This window comes from Pseudophryne corroboree, chromosome 4 (genome assembly GCF_028390025.1).
Source record: "Pseudophryne corroboree isolate aPseCor3 chromosome 4, aPseCor3.hap2, whole genome shotgun sequence".
Lineage (NCBI taxonomy): Eukaryota > Metazoa > Chordata > Amphibia > Anura > Myobatrachidae > Pseudophryne > Pseudophryne corroboree.
In genome coordinates this window covers 849644362-849661216 of record NC_086447.1, presented here as the reverse complement: position 1 = coordinate 849661216, position 16855 = coordinate 849644362, and the positions used below count along the sequence as shown (strand labels likewise).

Below are 16855 nucleotides of genomic sequence, written 5' to 3'. Positions count from 1 at the left end.
GGAGGGAACACATAGACCTATCTGAACACCCATGTGTCACCAAAGCGTCTACCGCTACCGCCTGAGGGTCTCTTGACCTGGCGCAATACCTCTTTAGCTTCTTGTTGAGCCGGGACGCCATCATGTCTATCTGAGGCAGTCCCCACCGACCCGCGATCTGTGCGAAGACTTCCTGATGAAGTCCCCACTCTCCCGGATGCAGGTCGTGTCTGCTAAGGAAGTCCGCTTCCCAGTTGTCCACCCCCGGGATGAACACTGCTGACAGTGCACTTACATGACCTTCCGCCCAGCTTAGAATCCTGGTGGCCTCTGTCATAGCCACTCTGCTCCTTGTGCCGCCTTGGCGGTTTACATGAGCCACTGGTGTGACATTGTCCGACTGAACCAGAACAGGTTTGTCCCGAAGTAATGCCTCCGCTTGACGTAGGGAGTTGTATATGGCCCTCAACTCCAGGACATTGATGTGGAGACAAGTCTCTAGACTTGACCAGAGACCTTGAAAATTTCTTCCCAGAGTGACTGCACCCCAACCTCGGAGGCTTGCGTCCGTGGTCACCAGGATCCAATCTTGAATGCCGAACCTGCGACCCTCTAAGTGGTGAGCACTGTGTAGCCACCACAGGAGAGACACCCTGGCTCTGGGAGACAAGGTGATCTTTTGATACATCTGTAGATGAGACCCGGACCACTTGTCCAGTATGTCCCATTGAAAAGTCTTCGCATGGAACCTTTTCGAAGGGAATGGCCTCGTAAGATGCCACCATCTTCCCCAGGACTCGAGTACAGTGATGCACTGAAACCTTTTTTGGCTTCAACAGGTCCTTGACCAGAGTCATGAGCTCCAGAGCCTTTTCCATCGGAAGACAAACCTTTTTCTGTTCTGTGTCCAGAACCAGGCCAAAAAAGGTCAGACGCGTTGTAGGAACCAGCTGGGACTTCGGAATATTGAAAATCTAGCCGTGCTGCTGCAACGTTCTCACAGACAGTGACACGCTGTTCAGTAACTTCTCTCGGGATCTCGCCTTTATGAGGAGATCGTCCAAGTATGGGATAATTGTGACACCCTGCTTGCGCAGGAGCTCCATCATTTCCGCCATTATCTTGGTGAAAATTCTCGGGGCTGTGGAAAGCCCAAACGGCAACGTCTGAAATTGGTAATGACAGTCCTGTACCGCAAATCTCAGGAACGCCTGGTGAGGAGGAAAAATCGGAACATGAAGGTATGCATCCTTTATGTCCAGGGAAACCATCCAATCCCCCCCCTCCAGGCTGGCGATGACCGCTCTGAGCGATTCCATCTTGAACTTGAACCATTTTAAGTACAGGTTCAGGGATTTTAGATTCAAAATGGGTCTGACCGAACCGTCCGGTTTCGGGACCACAAACAGGGTTGAGTAATACCCCTTTCCTTGCTGGAGAAGAGGAACCCTGACTATCACCTGCTGAAGATACAATTTTTGAATAGCAGATCACACTAACTCCCTCTCTGACGGAGAAGCCGGCAGAGCCGATTTGAAAAACCGGCGAGGAGGCATCTCTTCGAATTCCAGCCTGTATCCCTGAGAAACAATCTCTATTGCCCAGGGATCCACCTGTGAGCGAACCCAGACGTGGCTGAAAACTCGAAGACATGCCCCCACCTGAGCCGGCTCCACCAGGGGAGCCCCAGCATCATGCGGTGGATTTTGCAGACGGAGGGGAGCTGTGTGCAGCTTTTTTTCTGGTAAGAAAGGACCCCGTACCTTCTTGCTTTAATTTGAACGAAAGGACTGCATTTGATAATGAGGCACCTTCTTAGTATGCTGCGGGGGAACATAAGGTAAAAAATTTGATTTACCAGCTGTAGCAGTAGAGACCAGGTCCGAGAGGCCTTCTCCAAACAACTCCTCCCCCTTGTACGGTAACGACTCCATATGCCGCTTTGAGTCGGCATCCACCGTCCACTGTCGGGTCCACAAGAGTCGCCTAGCAGAAACAGACATAGCATTTATTCTGGAGCTCAGTAAACAAATGTCTCTTTGTGCATCCCTCATATATAATGCAGCATCCTTGATATGCGCTAGGGTCATTAGAATGGTATCCTTATCTAGGGCATCAATCTCATAAGATAAGGAATCAGTCCATGCTGCGACAGCACTACAAACCCAGGCCGATGCCATTGCCGGTCTAACAAATGTACCGGAATGTGTGTAAATGTACTTCATGGTAACCTTCTGCTTACGATCAGCAGGATCTTTGAGGGTAGCCGTATCCTGAGAAGGCAGTGCCACCTTCTTGGATAAGCGTGTCAACGCCTTGTCTACTTTAGGCGAAGATTCCCATCGTATCCGATCCTTTTGTGGGAAGGGATACGCCATAAGAATCCTTTTGGGAACTTGTAGTCTCCTGTCTGGAGATTCCCAAGCCTTTTCGCACAATTCGCTTAGCTCAAATGAGGACGGAAAAGTGACCTCAGGTTTTTTCTCTTTATACATGTGCACCCTCGTGTCTGGGACAGGGGGTTCTTCAATGATATGCAAAACCTCTTTAATCGCAACAATCATGCAACGAATACCTTTATCCACTTTTGGCTGTAATTTTGCATCCTCATAGTCGACACTAGAATCTGAATCTGTGTCGGTATCTGTGTCAGTGATCTGGGATAATGTGCGTTTCTGAGACCCAGAAGGTCCTGGTGCCACTGGGATCTGACAACCTGACTGATCCCTAGCCTCAGTCTGGTCTAATCTCTTATGCAATAAATTTACATTAGCATTCAAGACATTCCACATATCCACCCAGTCCGGTGTCGGCGGTGCCGACTGCGACCCGACATTCATGCACTCCGCCTTAGGCGAGCCTTCATCGTCAAACATGTCGACACACGCGTACCGACACACTCCCACACACACAGGGAATCTCTTTTCTGAAGACAGGATCCCCCTTAGGCCCTTTGGAGAGACAGAGAGAGAGTAAGCCAGCACACACCCCAGCGCTATATAACCCTGGAGAAAAAACACAGAATGTTTACCCAGTAGCGCTGTAGTATATATATTTGCCAATTATGTGCCCCCCCTCTACTTTAAAACCCTTCTGTCACCATGTGTCAAGCAGGGGAGAGTCCGGGGAGCTTCCTCTCAGCGGTGCTGTGAAGAAAAAATGGCGCTGGTGAGTGCTGAGGGAGAAGCCCCACCCCCTCGGCGGCGGGCTTTTGTCCCGCTCAAAGTTTGTAAAATATGGCGGGGGCTCTTTTCTATACATGTACAGTGCCTACCTGTACATGTATATAGGTTATTTTGCCATAGGAGAGGTATTTATTGCTGCCCAGGGCGCCCCCCCTGCGCCCTGCACCCTTACAGTGACCGGAATGTGTGAGGTGTAATGGAGCAATGGCGCACAGCTGCCGTGCGTTACCTCAGTGAAGCACCCGAAGGCTTCTGCCGCCTCAGACGTCTTCTTTCTTTGTTTCTTCTGGCTCTGTGAGGAGAACGGCGGCGCGGCTCTGGGATGAACGCCCAGGACGAACCTGTGTTCCACTCCCTCTGGAGCTAATGGTGTCCAGTAGCCGAGAAGCAGAGCCTATCATTTAAGTAGGTCTGCTCCTCTCTCCTCAGTCCCTCGATGCAGGGAGCCTGTTGCCAGCAGTGCTCCCTGATAATAAGAAAAAATCCTAACAAAAATGCTTTCTTAGCAGGGAACTCAGGAGAGCTCCCTGCAGTGCACCCATCTTCCTCTGGGCACAGTCTAAAACTGAGGTCTGGAGGAGGGGCATAGAGGGAGTAGCCAGTGCACACCCAGAATCCAAAGTCTTTCTTAAAGTGCCCATGTCTCCTGCGGAGCCCGTCTATTCCCCATGGTCCTTACAGAGTCCCCAGCATCCTCTAGGACGTTAGAGAAAAGTATTTATACATCATTAACACTCATTTAGCGGATTTGCTATAAAAGCAGAGCATTTTGGATGTAACAAGATGCACACATCACCTACACCCCAGTATCTCTGTGGGTAAGAAACACCATGTCAAAGAACAGGTTATGTAACCCTTCAGCAAAGTTCTATGCTCAGTGTACACAGGTTGTGTAACCGCGAGATGTACTTCTGCTAAGGTGTAATGACCAGACAAATTGTTTGATGCTATAGGAGAATTGGTGTAGCAGATAGCTGTACAGGAGACCTTCCATCCTAGGATTATTCCGTTAACCATCTCAGTTAAAAGTGTGTGCTTTACGTTGCATAAATTACGCCCTTTTGGCAATTAGGCTTATTGGTCATAATGCAAAGTAAGAGGTGACTTCCTAGTTCCTTGGTTACTTCAAACATCTGAAAACTCATTGTTCATAATCAGCTCTCATCACACTTAACCCTCTGCTCTCCCCTCCTCTTCTATTCTACCCAGCTCACCTCCTATATCGTCCCTGGCTCCGTTGGTCTGTAAACACTCACAAGCAAGGCCCCCAACCTCTTGTTCTATCCCTGTCTCCAGTGCGCTCTGCGTGATACTTTCTTCAACACCACTCACTTTCTGGTCATATTTTATGGTTTCATTATCCTCTTTATACTGCTCACATTGAATTGGTTGAGTCTCAATGTAATATTTTGCCTATAGAGAACTAAGGCCACTTGGTGGCGCTACATAAAAAGATGATGAAGGATAATGGTGATGATGGATAATCAGGTTAAGAATACTAAGCTAATCGGGGGCGTGGCTTGGATCGGAATGGAGTAGCAGTGTGCAGCTCTAGCTCTCCATAATAATCCTGCTAAAATATCCTTTTTCCCCTAACCCGTGACTCCTGGGATCTACCTGCAGGCATAGGAAGGTGTGCTGCCCCTGCTGTCATCCGCGCTGGCCGGGAGCGTGAAGCGGCTCCTTATATCAGACCCCTCCAGTGTGCTGGCCCGGCTCCCTGCCTCTCTGCGTGCCGGAGCTAGAGGGAAGACGCGTAAGACACGCGACAACGCTCCTGACGGCGGCCCTGCAGTGATCCCCCAGCTGGGGATCGGAGACGGAGGAGATCCTGACTGACGGCTGGGAGCAGCGGTACCTGCCAGAAGACCCGGCGGGCGGGTGAGTGCGGGGAGGAAAGCCCGCGAAGCCGCCATCCTCTTTTCTTTTTTCTAGTCTCCGTATGTGAAACTGGTCTCTCAGCGCCATCTGGTGGTGCAGTACAGTAAATTGAGCTGTGGCTGGAGCTTCCTCTATATCTCCCTCCTGGGCTTAATAAATGACCAAAAGTGTGGTGCCCCAATAAAACAAAAAAAACAAAAAAAGAAAATATATATAAAATACAAAAATATTACTCCCCCTACATCCACTGAGGAGTTCCTGAATATACAGAAGAAGGAGGGGAATAGAGAGCAATAATAAGGAAGGAAACAGCACAGTCCTTATATGCTCCCTGCAAACCTGCAATAACCACATAGTTTTGCTCTTGTGCTGAATCAGCTAGTCTCCTATTCTCTGCATACAACCTATTCTGTGGTGTGCTCATAAGCCTGCTCTACTTTGCTACATTATTATTTATCATACTTGCCCGATCCGAGCGGCTCCAGCACCTGTGCTGACCTGATACTGCTCAGAGACTTTTTTGCTGTAATATCCTTGGGGTCCTGACTTCGCGTCCAGTGCTGCAATGGTGAAAGGAGGTCAGAGCGCTGCGAGCGCCGCTGCAAAACTGGAGAAATTCGCTAGGTCGCAACAGGCAACTCATTCGGCAAAGCAGGGTGACACTGACCCATCCCCGCCTGCGGCTGAGGTCGCTGCCCCTGACCCCACTGAGCAGGTTCAGTCTACCCAGCAAATACTACAGGCCATTTTTGCGTCTGAGCAAAGGGTCACAGACAAGATTGGGCAAGTCCAGGCGGACGTCTCTCTCCTAAGACAGGATCTACAAAAAATCCGGGAAAGAGTGGGTGAAACTGAGCATCGGATATCAGCTCTGGAAGACACTACATCACCCTTACAATTGAAAGTGGCCGACCTATCTACCCAGGTGATATCTATGCAGAGCAAAATGTCCGATATCGAGGGGAGACTACGGCGCAACAACGTTCGGTTTGTTGGGCTCCCTGAGAGGGCAGAGGGCACCTCCCCGGAATCCTTTCTGGAAAATTGGCTTATTAAATTATTTGGCAAAGAAGCATTTACCTCTCAATTCGCGGTGGAACGAGCGCACAGGCTCCCGCCTAGACCGCCACCACCCGGGGCTCCGGCTAGAACATTTATTGCTCGTTTCCTACATTTTAAGGACCGTGACGCTATACTCCGCATGGCCCGGACACAGGGCCCTATCCAACTAGATGGACATAATATATCTGTTTTCCCTGACTTTGCCCTGGAGGTGCAAAAGAGTAGATCACAGTTTCTGCATGTTAAGCGTCAACTCCGTGACCGCAATATACAATACTCAATGCTGTTTCCGGCCAAATTGAGGGTGGTGTCCGATAACACCACTCATTTCTTCTCCACTCCTCAAGATGCTGCTGCATGGTTGGAACGACAGCCTCGTCCTCCTCGTTGATGTAATATCATACATTTGTTGATCTGTTACTTTCTTATTGCTGGCTAAGACTAACTGTTTCAAATCACGATACGCTAATCATGCTGTGGATATATATGCAAAGTACTAGGGGGGCAATGCTGAGCAGCCTAATGTTGATATTAATCTCAGTCTCGTTTTTTATATGTTGGGGTACGCTGCTAGTTATGTTTTTTCTTTTCATTTTCTTCCTTCTTTTTTTATTTTTCCAGGGTTAGGGTAATACTTCTACTGGTATTCTGAGGAGAGTTTATGCCGAAGATAGTGTAGGGGCATTTCTTTGGGATCTTAGTTAGGCCCCTATCCCTTAGCTTAGTTACTTTGGTGGGAGTTATGGGATCCAGGTATACCTTATGTTCGCAAGGTGATACAGGGTGGGTGCGGGGGGGGTTAGTTTTTTTTTTTTCATGCCATCAATTTTTGACTATGTGTGTGTTCTGCTACACTGCGTTATTAGGTGATACAGGGTGGGTGCGGGGGGGGTTAGTTTATTTTTTTCCAAGCCATCACTTTTTAGCTCTGTGCGTATTTTGCAAAGACGCGTATTCTCTGCATTATGTTGCTTTGTGCTCATATGCCTCCAGGAACGTAGGGGGACTGGTTATTCCTGTCCCTATGTACTGTTGGCTCAACGTTGATATGCTGCGATGCCAGGCTCTGCTATATGTCTCTTTAACCTATCCTGTTATCCCTCTCCGGTATGATTTCTATGTCTACTGTTTCTGAGGGGCTCCGTCTGCTCAGCTGGAACGTTCGGGGATTGAATGAAAAAATCAAAAGATCGTTAGTCCTGACTCAGGTTAAAAAATATCAGGCAGACATAATTTGTCTTTCTGAAACACATTTGCATGGAGGTAGAGTGTTGGCGCTTAGAAAACCATGGGTCAGTCACGTGTATCATTCCACCTTCTCTAGCAATGCAAGAGGCGTTTCTGTAATGATTAAAAAGTCCGTACAATTTCATATGGATGAATGTGAAACTGACCAATATGGCAGGTACGTCTTCCTACGAGCCCATATTAACAGCCGACTGTTTAATATATTAGCAGTATATGTCCCCCCGCCATATAACAATGAGGTCCTCCGGCACGCTGCCCGTTTTCTGGCCCGGTCCCCTGCTACCCCTGTGATATGTCTGGGAGATTTTAACAATGTCATGGATGGTGGCATGGACAGGTGGAGGGAGTCGGTTGCATCTTCCCCTCCCATGGCGTCCCCTACCTCATTCGCAAGACTGGTGGGGGAGATGGGGCTGGTGGATATATGGAGATGTCGAAATCCCGCGGCCACTCAGTTCTCCTGTCAATCCGCTACCCATCACGCTTTTTCTCGTATTGATTTGGTGTTGGTCTCCCATGGTTTGTCCCCGGACGTGCTGGCGGTGGATTATCTCCCTAGGGGCATATCGGATCATTCTCCTGTTTTAGTCACAGTTAATATAGGTTGGGAGCGGGGAGCAAAAATGTGGAAGCTTAATCCCTTTTGGTTGACTCTGCTGGGGAAGGGTGAGGATCTGGTGGCCGCCTGGGAAGGGTTCCAGGAAGATAATTCACTATACAGTGTTCTGACAATGAAGCATGATGCTTTTAAGGCGTTTCTGCGGGGCTCCTTTAAAAAGCGGATCTCTGAAGTTAAAGCGTTCAGTAAAAGGGAGGAGATGCGGTTGGAATATTTGTGCCAGCAGTTGGAATCTCAATATCTTAATACCCATTTGCGGTCTGATGAATTGTTGTGGAAGAACGCGCAGAATGAGTGGTCGGATTGTTTATTTGAGAAATCCAGACGTAGACTCCTTTTTGCGGGACATGAGCAGTATTTTCGGGCTGAGATGAATGGCAGCTATTTGGCCTTTTTGGCCCGATCTGACTCCCCTAGAACAGTAATTCAGTGTGTGAAAAACTCTGCTGGCCAAATGTGTTACTCTGGATCAAAGGTGGCGGAGACTTTCCGTAGATACTATACCTCGCTCTATGCCTCCCGAGCCGATTACTCTGATGATCAGCTGGGGGATTTTTTGGCTCAGTTGGCCTTGCCATGCTTGTCCCGGGAGGACTCTGGGGCTCTGGATGCGCCTATCACGGTGGAGGAGGTGGAGGCCGCGATCCTGTCTCTCCCGGCGTCTAAGGCACCGGGATCGGATGGACTCCCGGGCGAGGTCTATAAAAAATACATTACTTTTTTTGCCCCCTATCTCCTACAACTGTTTGAACTACTCTTAAAGGGTGGGGCCCTCCCGCGTTCTATGGCCGAGGCCAATATAATTGTCCTGCTGAAACCAGGGAAAGACCCCCTGCTCCCCGAGTCCTATCGACCCATTTCCCTCCTCAACACTGATGTAAAAATATTGGCAAAAATCTTGGCATCTCGATTGAATTCGGTAATTACAACGATAATTCATCCAGACCAGACGGGCTTTATGCCGGGTAAGTCCACGGCCCAAAATTTACGTAGATTGTTCTGCCATCTCCAGAGAAATGATGTGGGGGGATCGGACGCGGTGGTGGTGTCCCTTGATGCGGCCAAAGCGTTCGACTCCGTAGAGTGGAGGTACCTATGGGGGGTGCTGGAGAAATTTGCCTTTGGTCCTCGTTTTATTGGCTTTATCCAATTATTGTATTCCTTGCCCGTGGCTCGTGTGACGGCCAATGGTTTCACGTCTGAGCTTTTTGCACTGGAGAGGGGCACTCGACAGGGCTGCCCCCTGTCTCCTGCACTGTTTGCGATGGCCGTGGAGCCGTTGGCCGTCCTGCTGCGAGGTAATGGCGGGGTCAGGGGAGTTGAGATTGGGGGACATGTGGATGTGGTGGCGTTATACGCGGATGACATGCTACTTTTCCTGCAGGACTCTGATGACTCCCTACGTACAGCATTACATGTAGTGGAGAATTTTGGTATCTTTTCCGGTCTGCTAATTAACTGGGACAAATCCCACATTTTTCCTATCTCTGGCCTTCTTCCCGAAAACACACAGGGGGCGTATCCTTTGCAATGGACACTGCGATTCAAATATCTAGGCATCTGGATTACTCCTATGGCGCGTAGCTATATGGCCCAAAATATTGACCCCATACTAGCGACATTTAAAGAAAAGGCACATAGCTGGAAAAAATTACCGTTGTCTGTCCTGGGTAGGGTCAATTTATTTAAAATGGTGATGCAGCCAAAGTTTCTCTATGCTCTACAGAATTCCCCGGTCTACCTTCCCAAGAAAATCTTTACTGTTATTGAGGGAGTTTTATCCTCATTTATATGGAGTGGCAGGCAGGCGCGGGTCTCTATAAGAACGATGTGCAGATCTCAGATGTCTGGCGGAGCAAGCCTCCCAGATCTCAGACTGTACTATGTGGCCACTCAGCTGGCCCATCTGAGTGAATGGACTGGGGACTCTCTGGGGGATACGATGAGGGGGTTTCTGGCTGAGCGGACGGAGTGCTCTCCTGCTTTCTCTCTCTCTCCTCTTCAACTTCTCCTTTCTGGTCTCTCAACGTCTGGCATGCCTCCCTTGTTGCGTCAAGCCTTGCTTATTTGGCGTTATGCGCACACTTTGTATGACTGGGAGGGACATGATACCTGTACTCCATTGTGGTTCAACAGTGCATACCCTGAGCTATATGAGATGTCGCTAGATAACATATGGATTGCTAGGGGAGTAGTGGCACTGGGTCAGCTATACCACGGTGGAGTGCTGAAGTCATTTCAGCAACTAAAGATCGAATTTGATGTGCCTAACACAGTTATGTTCCGATACTTTCGGCTTAGACATGCTATACAGACCCAATTCCCTCACGGCCCACCATCGATTGCTGACTCACCTGTTAAAACGCTGCTTGCTTCAATGAGCCGGAGGGGGAAGGTGTCTACCATATATGCTGCTCTAAATAACAATAGCTATCCCGATCTATTAAACAATCTCCGTACTAAATGGGAGACTGACTTAGGGCAATTGTCCCAAGAGCAGTGGCTTCAGATTATGAGTTCACTTAAATACACTACTCCATGTATAAGGTATAAGCAGGTTTTTTTCTACATTCTACACAGGTCCTATCGCACTCCGATTAGTATGCAGAGGGCTGGTCTTAGGGAAGATTCTAACTGCCCCAGGTGTCAGGCAGCTGATGCCGGATTTTGGCACTTATTGTGGGACTGCCCTGAGATTTCCCTTTTCTGGCATAGAGTTTGGTGTGATGTAGTCATGACAGCACCGTCCCTTCCTACATTAGATCCTGGCATATGTTTATTTGGGCTAGATTTGGAGGAGACGCACTCTGTTTTGCTGTACAAATATGTCCTGTGTCTCACAACGCTAGCTAAGGTGGTTATTGCTAGGGTCTGGTTCTCTGCTGATATACCTAGGGTGGAGCACTGGAGGGCGTTGGTGAACGAGGTAATTCGCCATGAGAGACATATGTATAAAATACGGGGTTCCACCTCTCGGTTTACGGAGATGTGGGGCCGCTGGGGTGGCGCAGGGCTGGGCGAACAAGTATTAAGCACATGAGCGACATTGTAAAACTATGGATACTCCTCGTCATGGATATATATATGTAACTATATATGATAAGAAATAACACGCACACCAAAATGTGATTGAAAAAATCGGTTTATTGATGGCAACTGTTAAAGTTATAGTTAAATTTCAATGTTGATGTTTTGTTTTGTTTGTTTGTGACATAAAACTCAATAAAAACTACTTGATTTAAAAAAAAGAATACTAAGCTAATCGCCAATCAAACACTCTGGGAGAGAGTCAAACCCACCATTTTGTCAAGAGGGGTCCTTCCACTCTAACCACGGAAAGTGCAAAGCTCATGGGGACCATAATTGGAGCTCTATTAAAAGCCACATTTTATGATAGATTTTCTAGAATTCTTTATGAATAAAACAATATTCCAGAAAGAGGAATGCGATACTTTTTGTAATGACAGCCTCGTGTTTTGCCCGAGGCGCACACGGAAACATTACAATACGAGATATGTAGATAAAGCAGAAAGAATCGGCACTTACTACTAGTGAGATGAGTTATAACACTGCAGCAGTGAGGCAGGAAGAGCTTCAGAGATTCCACAGGGCAACACTGCAAAAAGAGTTAATAAAGAATACATTAATACGTACAGCGTAATACAGAGTGATCTTTCTTACTCCTTCTAATGTCCAGTACGCTTCTGTGAAGCAGTTATACAAAATCTGTAAGAATTCTGAAAAGGTCCGTCTCGTCTCCAACATGACTGCCCAAGGGGGAGCTGTGGCATGTGCGCTACCCGCCCAATACGCCACCATGGTTAGGGAGACAGAACAGGCTGAATGGTGGAGAGGACTACGAGCCAGGACGCTGGGAACAGGGTAAGTATAGGATGGGTGTGTGTGTACGATGGGTGCGAGAGGCAGAGGGAGGGGGAGATGAGGAAGGGGGTTGAATGGGACAGAGCAGCAACGGACAGTGTTGCGAGGCGACACAGACTGAGTGATCCAGCATATGCCAGGGACAACAATCACCTTCTGTATGGAAGCCCTGTACAGAATGGCAGGGCATAAATGAACAGAGAACACTTCTTCAATACAGACAAAACATTTTCTACCGCATTATAATTGCAGCTCTGTAATATCTCATAAAAGAAATAAGACGATTTCTTCCCCAGCGCAGCGGAATATACAGTATAACATTCTATTACTATCATATTCATTAGAATATGCCCAAAGACAGGCAGATTGCACACATGAAGAAACCATGGGTACAATTAGTGGCTTAGTGAACGGAAATAATATCTGGCAGGCGTTATGTGATACCTGGACGAGACAAGCTGTAATGTGCGCATACATCTGTACAAAGCAGCATTTAGCCAAGGGGTTTGGTTTCTTCTTACAAACAGAAAATATCTGTACCTTGACAGCGGCGCGGCAGAGATCCGCCACCATTCTGCCAGACACCCTCGTCTCAAATATGTTGGACACGGCAAAGTTAAAAACTTTCTCCAGGGCAACCTGCAACATGAGAGAGAATAAGGAATTACATTCAAAGAACATAGTATGCACAGTAATACAGATACATACTGTAGGTGTTATCCGGGTAGAAAAAAACGTATCAGGAACTACATGCCTAGGTTTTTCATGGCGTGGTCAGATACATTACGCATATTAAGCCGTGAGAGTAGCGTAAAGTCTGTGATATGTTCTTACACATGGGTGATCTGTATATACATGTTCTCAGAGCATTACATTACAGAATACAGAAAGGTTGATTACAGGGGCATTCATAATGGTCTTATGGAAATAATATCTAACAGCTGAGGTTATTTCGCTGCCTTCCTGGAGGAAGATATTTCTTCAGATAGAGGGGGAGATTTATCAAAGCCTGTAGATAAAGTGGATAGAGATAAAGGACCAACCAATCATTTCCTGTCAATTTTTCAAACACAGCCTGTAACATGGCAGTTAGGAGCTGGTTGGTTAGTACTTTATCTCTCTCCACGCTTTGATAAATCACCCCACAGACAGCAAATTATTCAAATAGTTTTTGCAATCACCACTGACCCACCTGTAACATTTTCACAAGAGAGGTATCAAAGTGCCTACATGTCAAACTATTCTCTTGTACGAGAGACAAGGAGTATCACCACATCTTTTAGGTTTATAATGGAAACCGTGCATAATTCCACATCTGCCTCCCCTCTCCTACAAGCCCCACACTGCATCCCTTCAGAACTCAATTCAAGCTTCTCACAGTCCCTGACCTCATCTTCCTTCACACTCCCACCCATCACTTCACTCCACAAATGAATACTGCCTCTCCTCCCAAATAATTACTTTTTCTAAGTCCGGACTCCAAGATTTTGCCTGTGCGGTTCCACCTTAGTTATGGAACTCTCTCTATCAAACTTTCCACCTCTATACAAAGCTTCAAACCAGCTCAAGACCCACTTCATCAAAACCTTCCAGCTCTTATCCAAACCCACTACTCCATGGTTACTGTCTCTCCCCTCTGTGTCACCCCTGTCTGTCTGTCCATCTCTTTTACACTGTAAGCTCTCACAAGCAGGTGCCCTCTTCCGCCACGTGCGTTTCTGTCCTTCACTTATGGCTTATGCCACTCATCTGGACAAAGTGGTAGATGGATTAGTAAAACAGTTTGCCCCACCTTAAATATCTCTTTGGAACACTGAGTGAGGATTGTACTGAAAGTTGAGGACAGGCCCAGTTCCACCAGACTTTCTAAGTGGGTCATCTTCTCTGTCTCGGTCTCTTCTCGTGTTTGTTCCAGAGCGCTGCTTTCAATGAGCGCAAAACACCTGACAATACAGAAAAGGCCAGTATAAAACAAGTGTATTTACATAAACACACACAAACGGTAAAATAGATTGTTGTGGGGGTTTTTTTGCAAATGTATATGAAAAAAACGATCTCACCTGTCCATAAACTGCAGCACAAAATCTTCAAACTCTGCACTAGCCGAGCACAGCTCCCTCTCCACCTGACAAGACAAACGCACGCCTGCAGATTACACTGGAACTTGATGTGCTCACTTTCATAAATGTCTCAATAAATCTATGTTTCTTTTACAAAAGGATATTTAACACAGCTTGGCGGGAAATAAAATGGAGATAGATAAAGGGGGGATATTTATCAATGCAGAGAGAGAGAGAGAGAGAGAGAGAGAGATAAGTTACCAACCAATCAGCTCTTACCTGTCATTTTTCAAAAAAAACAGCATGTAAAATAACAGAAGCTGATTGGTTGGTGCTTTGTCTACACACAAAAAAGATGCCAATTCACAGGTGCCATGGGCTTTGAAGACTGACTTCTGGGCAAGGTGTAAATAGCAGATTTATGTACAATGGTAATATTTGTGATGATGGCAATGACTTTCTCAGACAGGTGCGTTAATGTAACACAGCAATGGGTCCTGTCTGACCAGGGCACTATCTGTGAGTAGTTTATATGTTATCCCAGTGTTTGCGTGGGTCCTCCAGTTTAACCACATAGTCCAAAATCATACTGGTAGGTGACAAGGAGGACCCTAATTTGTATTGGTGTGGTAGGGAAATTAAGACTATGTTTCGGTGGGATGTGTATAAGTCAATGCTATACAAATAAACAATAAAAAAATTATGTGTTTAAAAGAAATTAAAATAAAAATTTCAAATGTGAACTCGTCACTCAAGGAATCATTTAATAGGTGACTACAGACACATTTCCAGTCATCACACATATGGTCACTTACTTCTGAAAGATCATTTCTCTCCTGAAGTACTGATGAGCAATCTACTAAAGGCACCAAAGTGGAAAATGTTGCAATAAATTGGAATGTGATCTGTTTGGGGAGATAAATCCGGAACGTCAAACACACAGAACCTCTCAATCACGTTACAGTTCTAGAACGCATACAGATCTAACAATCTTGGATGAGGAGATGAAGTACAGGCGTAGAAAATGAAGCACATTACATCATCAAAACTAGCAGTTACTCTCATTCAGATGCTGACTGACGGAGCTAAAGAACTTAATGTGCTCATTTATCAATAAGTGATAAATTTCACAGTGATAGATTGTACCAGCCAATCAGCTCCTAACTGCCACGTTACAGGCTGTTAGGGGCTGGTTGGCCGGTGCAAATTTATCACTCACAGTGAAATGTATCACTCATTGATAAACGAGCCTATTAATATCTAGCAAATGAACGCAGTTTTCTTGGGCTACAACAGTTCCAAGCGAGTAGCAATAATTAGGAGCCTGCAGTACGCACCATACATTTACTAAAGTCATTTGGATCCACGCCCGGCAGTGCTCTCATCAGAAGAGGTAGCATGTGCGTTGGGCCTTCTGGGAACCACCTGCCACCAGCGACCAGGCTGCGAGCCACCCCAATCACACAGCTCAACGTTGCTGTAAGCTGGTGAGGCTCCGTTAGTGTTTCCAACGCTGGGTACGTTCTAGATATTGTGGAAGTAAGCACAGGTGTCAGAATTTTGGGAGAAAGGAACATGAAAAAAAAAGGTAAGAGATTTGCTAGTGCCATTATTTTCATAGCAACATGGGTTTTGAGACCAGGTATAGCAAAGTCATATGTTGGGGGGGCTAGGAGTCAAAGGAGTTCTTGTATTTAGACCATCCCCCTCCCCCAACATCTAGTAGTTTATTCAAAGCGAAGGTCATTTCTGACAGCTTCTGCAAAGGTAACTACAAAAGGTCCTGTTACTTTCATATCCTAACTGAAAAGTGAACATTAGAACCCGATTGGTTGCATTGTGTCACATGACATTTTAGCACAAACTCAGGTGACTGCTGTGCCCCCTTCCCGTTTTTTTCTTCTAGTATTTGTGGGTTTTTAAGCCCAAGGACACGTCCACCTTCAGGAGACTTTCTGGCTTCTGTCTGAGCCAGGTATTTACTGTATATGGTCAAGCATGGTTATCTTATTTCCCCATGGCCACTGTAGAGACCTGCTGCACTCTGTGCATTGGATGCAGTTGTATTGTATCACAGGCCAATAGAAATATTCTGCTTGATTGTATAAAAATATGGCAAAAAAAAAAGCACAGAACAAGTCAGACTGAGAAAGCAACATATTTAGTAAAAGCTGCAGGATGGTGCATACAAGCATTTAGAGTCATGACGGCTACAAACTCTGGGGGAACAAGTGCCTGGCACGGCCAGCTGTGAGCATGCCACGGAAAAACAATAGGTACACACGTGTCATTGGTGCCGGAAGTTGGCTGTAGTTGTGATTCACCTGTCATGTCTCTACCTTAAGCCCCAGCCATTCAGTCAAATTAATTGCAGCTGCTATCACATACTGTATAGAGGACAGGGAGATCTGATGTGGTTAGTGCCCAGATTGTCCTTACGTACAGTCATTTAGGAACCATTTCAGTTAATTTTCCTTTTTAGTTTATTTTCACTTCATGCACAATTGGTTTTTTTTCTATTTTATTTAATTCTAGTTTATAATTTGCCGTATTGTCATTTAATGTGTTAGGGTTACAAACAGAATTAAGGGATGTAGCACCTATAAACTGATGTTTTGATCTGGGAATCACGGCTTATAGTGCCGCTGCCTTACAGTAGCTGCAACACTTTCTCCGCCTACAATTGTTATTGTACTACCTTACTTCTTCATTTCATCTTTTATGCAGGGCATACATCTAGCGGGTAATTCTCCTGATGCCAATCCACCGCCCCCGCTGGACACCGATAATCAAGGATCCAACAGAGTATCAGGAAAAGAGTGCAGGTTAAATATCCCAGACTCATCGATTCCGATCAATTTTTGGTCAAAATTGGTGAATCGAGGATTTCCCTGATCCCCCGACGCAGACATCGGGAGAACAGGGAATTTCCCCAAGTC

At 46.5% G+C, this 16855-nt stretch overlaps 1 protein-coding gene across 2 annotated transcripts in view; it reads right to left on the bottom strand.

Moving 5' to 3' along the window:
* The window catches only part of PSME4 (proteasome activator subunit 4), a 294381-nt gene that overhangs the window by 119781 nt on the left and 157745 nt on the right, over positions 1-16855 (bottom strand). For both annotated transcript variants that reach the window (XM_063918650.1, XM_063918651.1), the window contains 6 exons: positions 15254-15440; positions 14732-14821; positions 13917-13981; positions 13649-13799; positions 12397-12495; positions 11521-11590 (listed from right to left, as the gene is read on the bottom strand). In XM_063918650.1, the coding sequence (XP_063774720.1) occupies positions 11521-11590; positions 12397-12495; positions 13649-13799; positions 13917-13981; positions 14732-14821; positions 15254-15440 (662 nt within the window). The remainder of the gene's footprint in view (positions 1-11520; positions 11591-12396; positions 12496-13648; positions 13800-13916; positions 13982-14731; positions 14822-15253; positions 15441-16855) is intronic.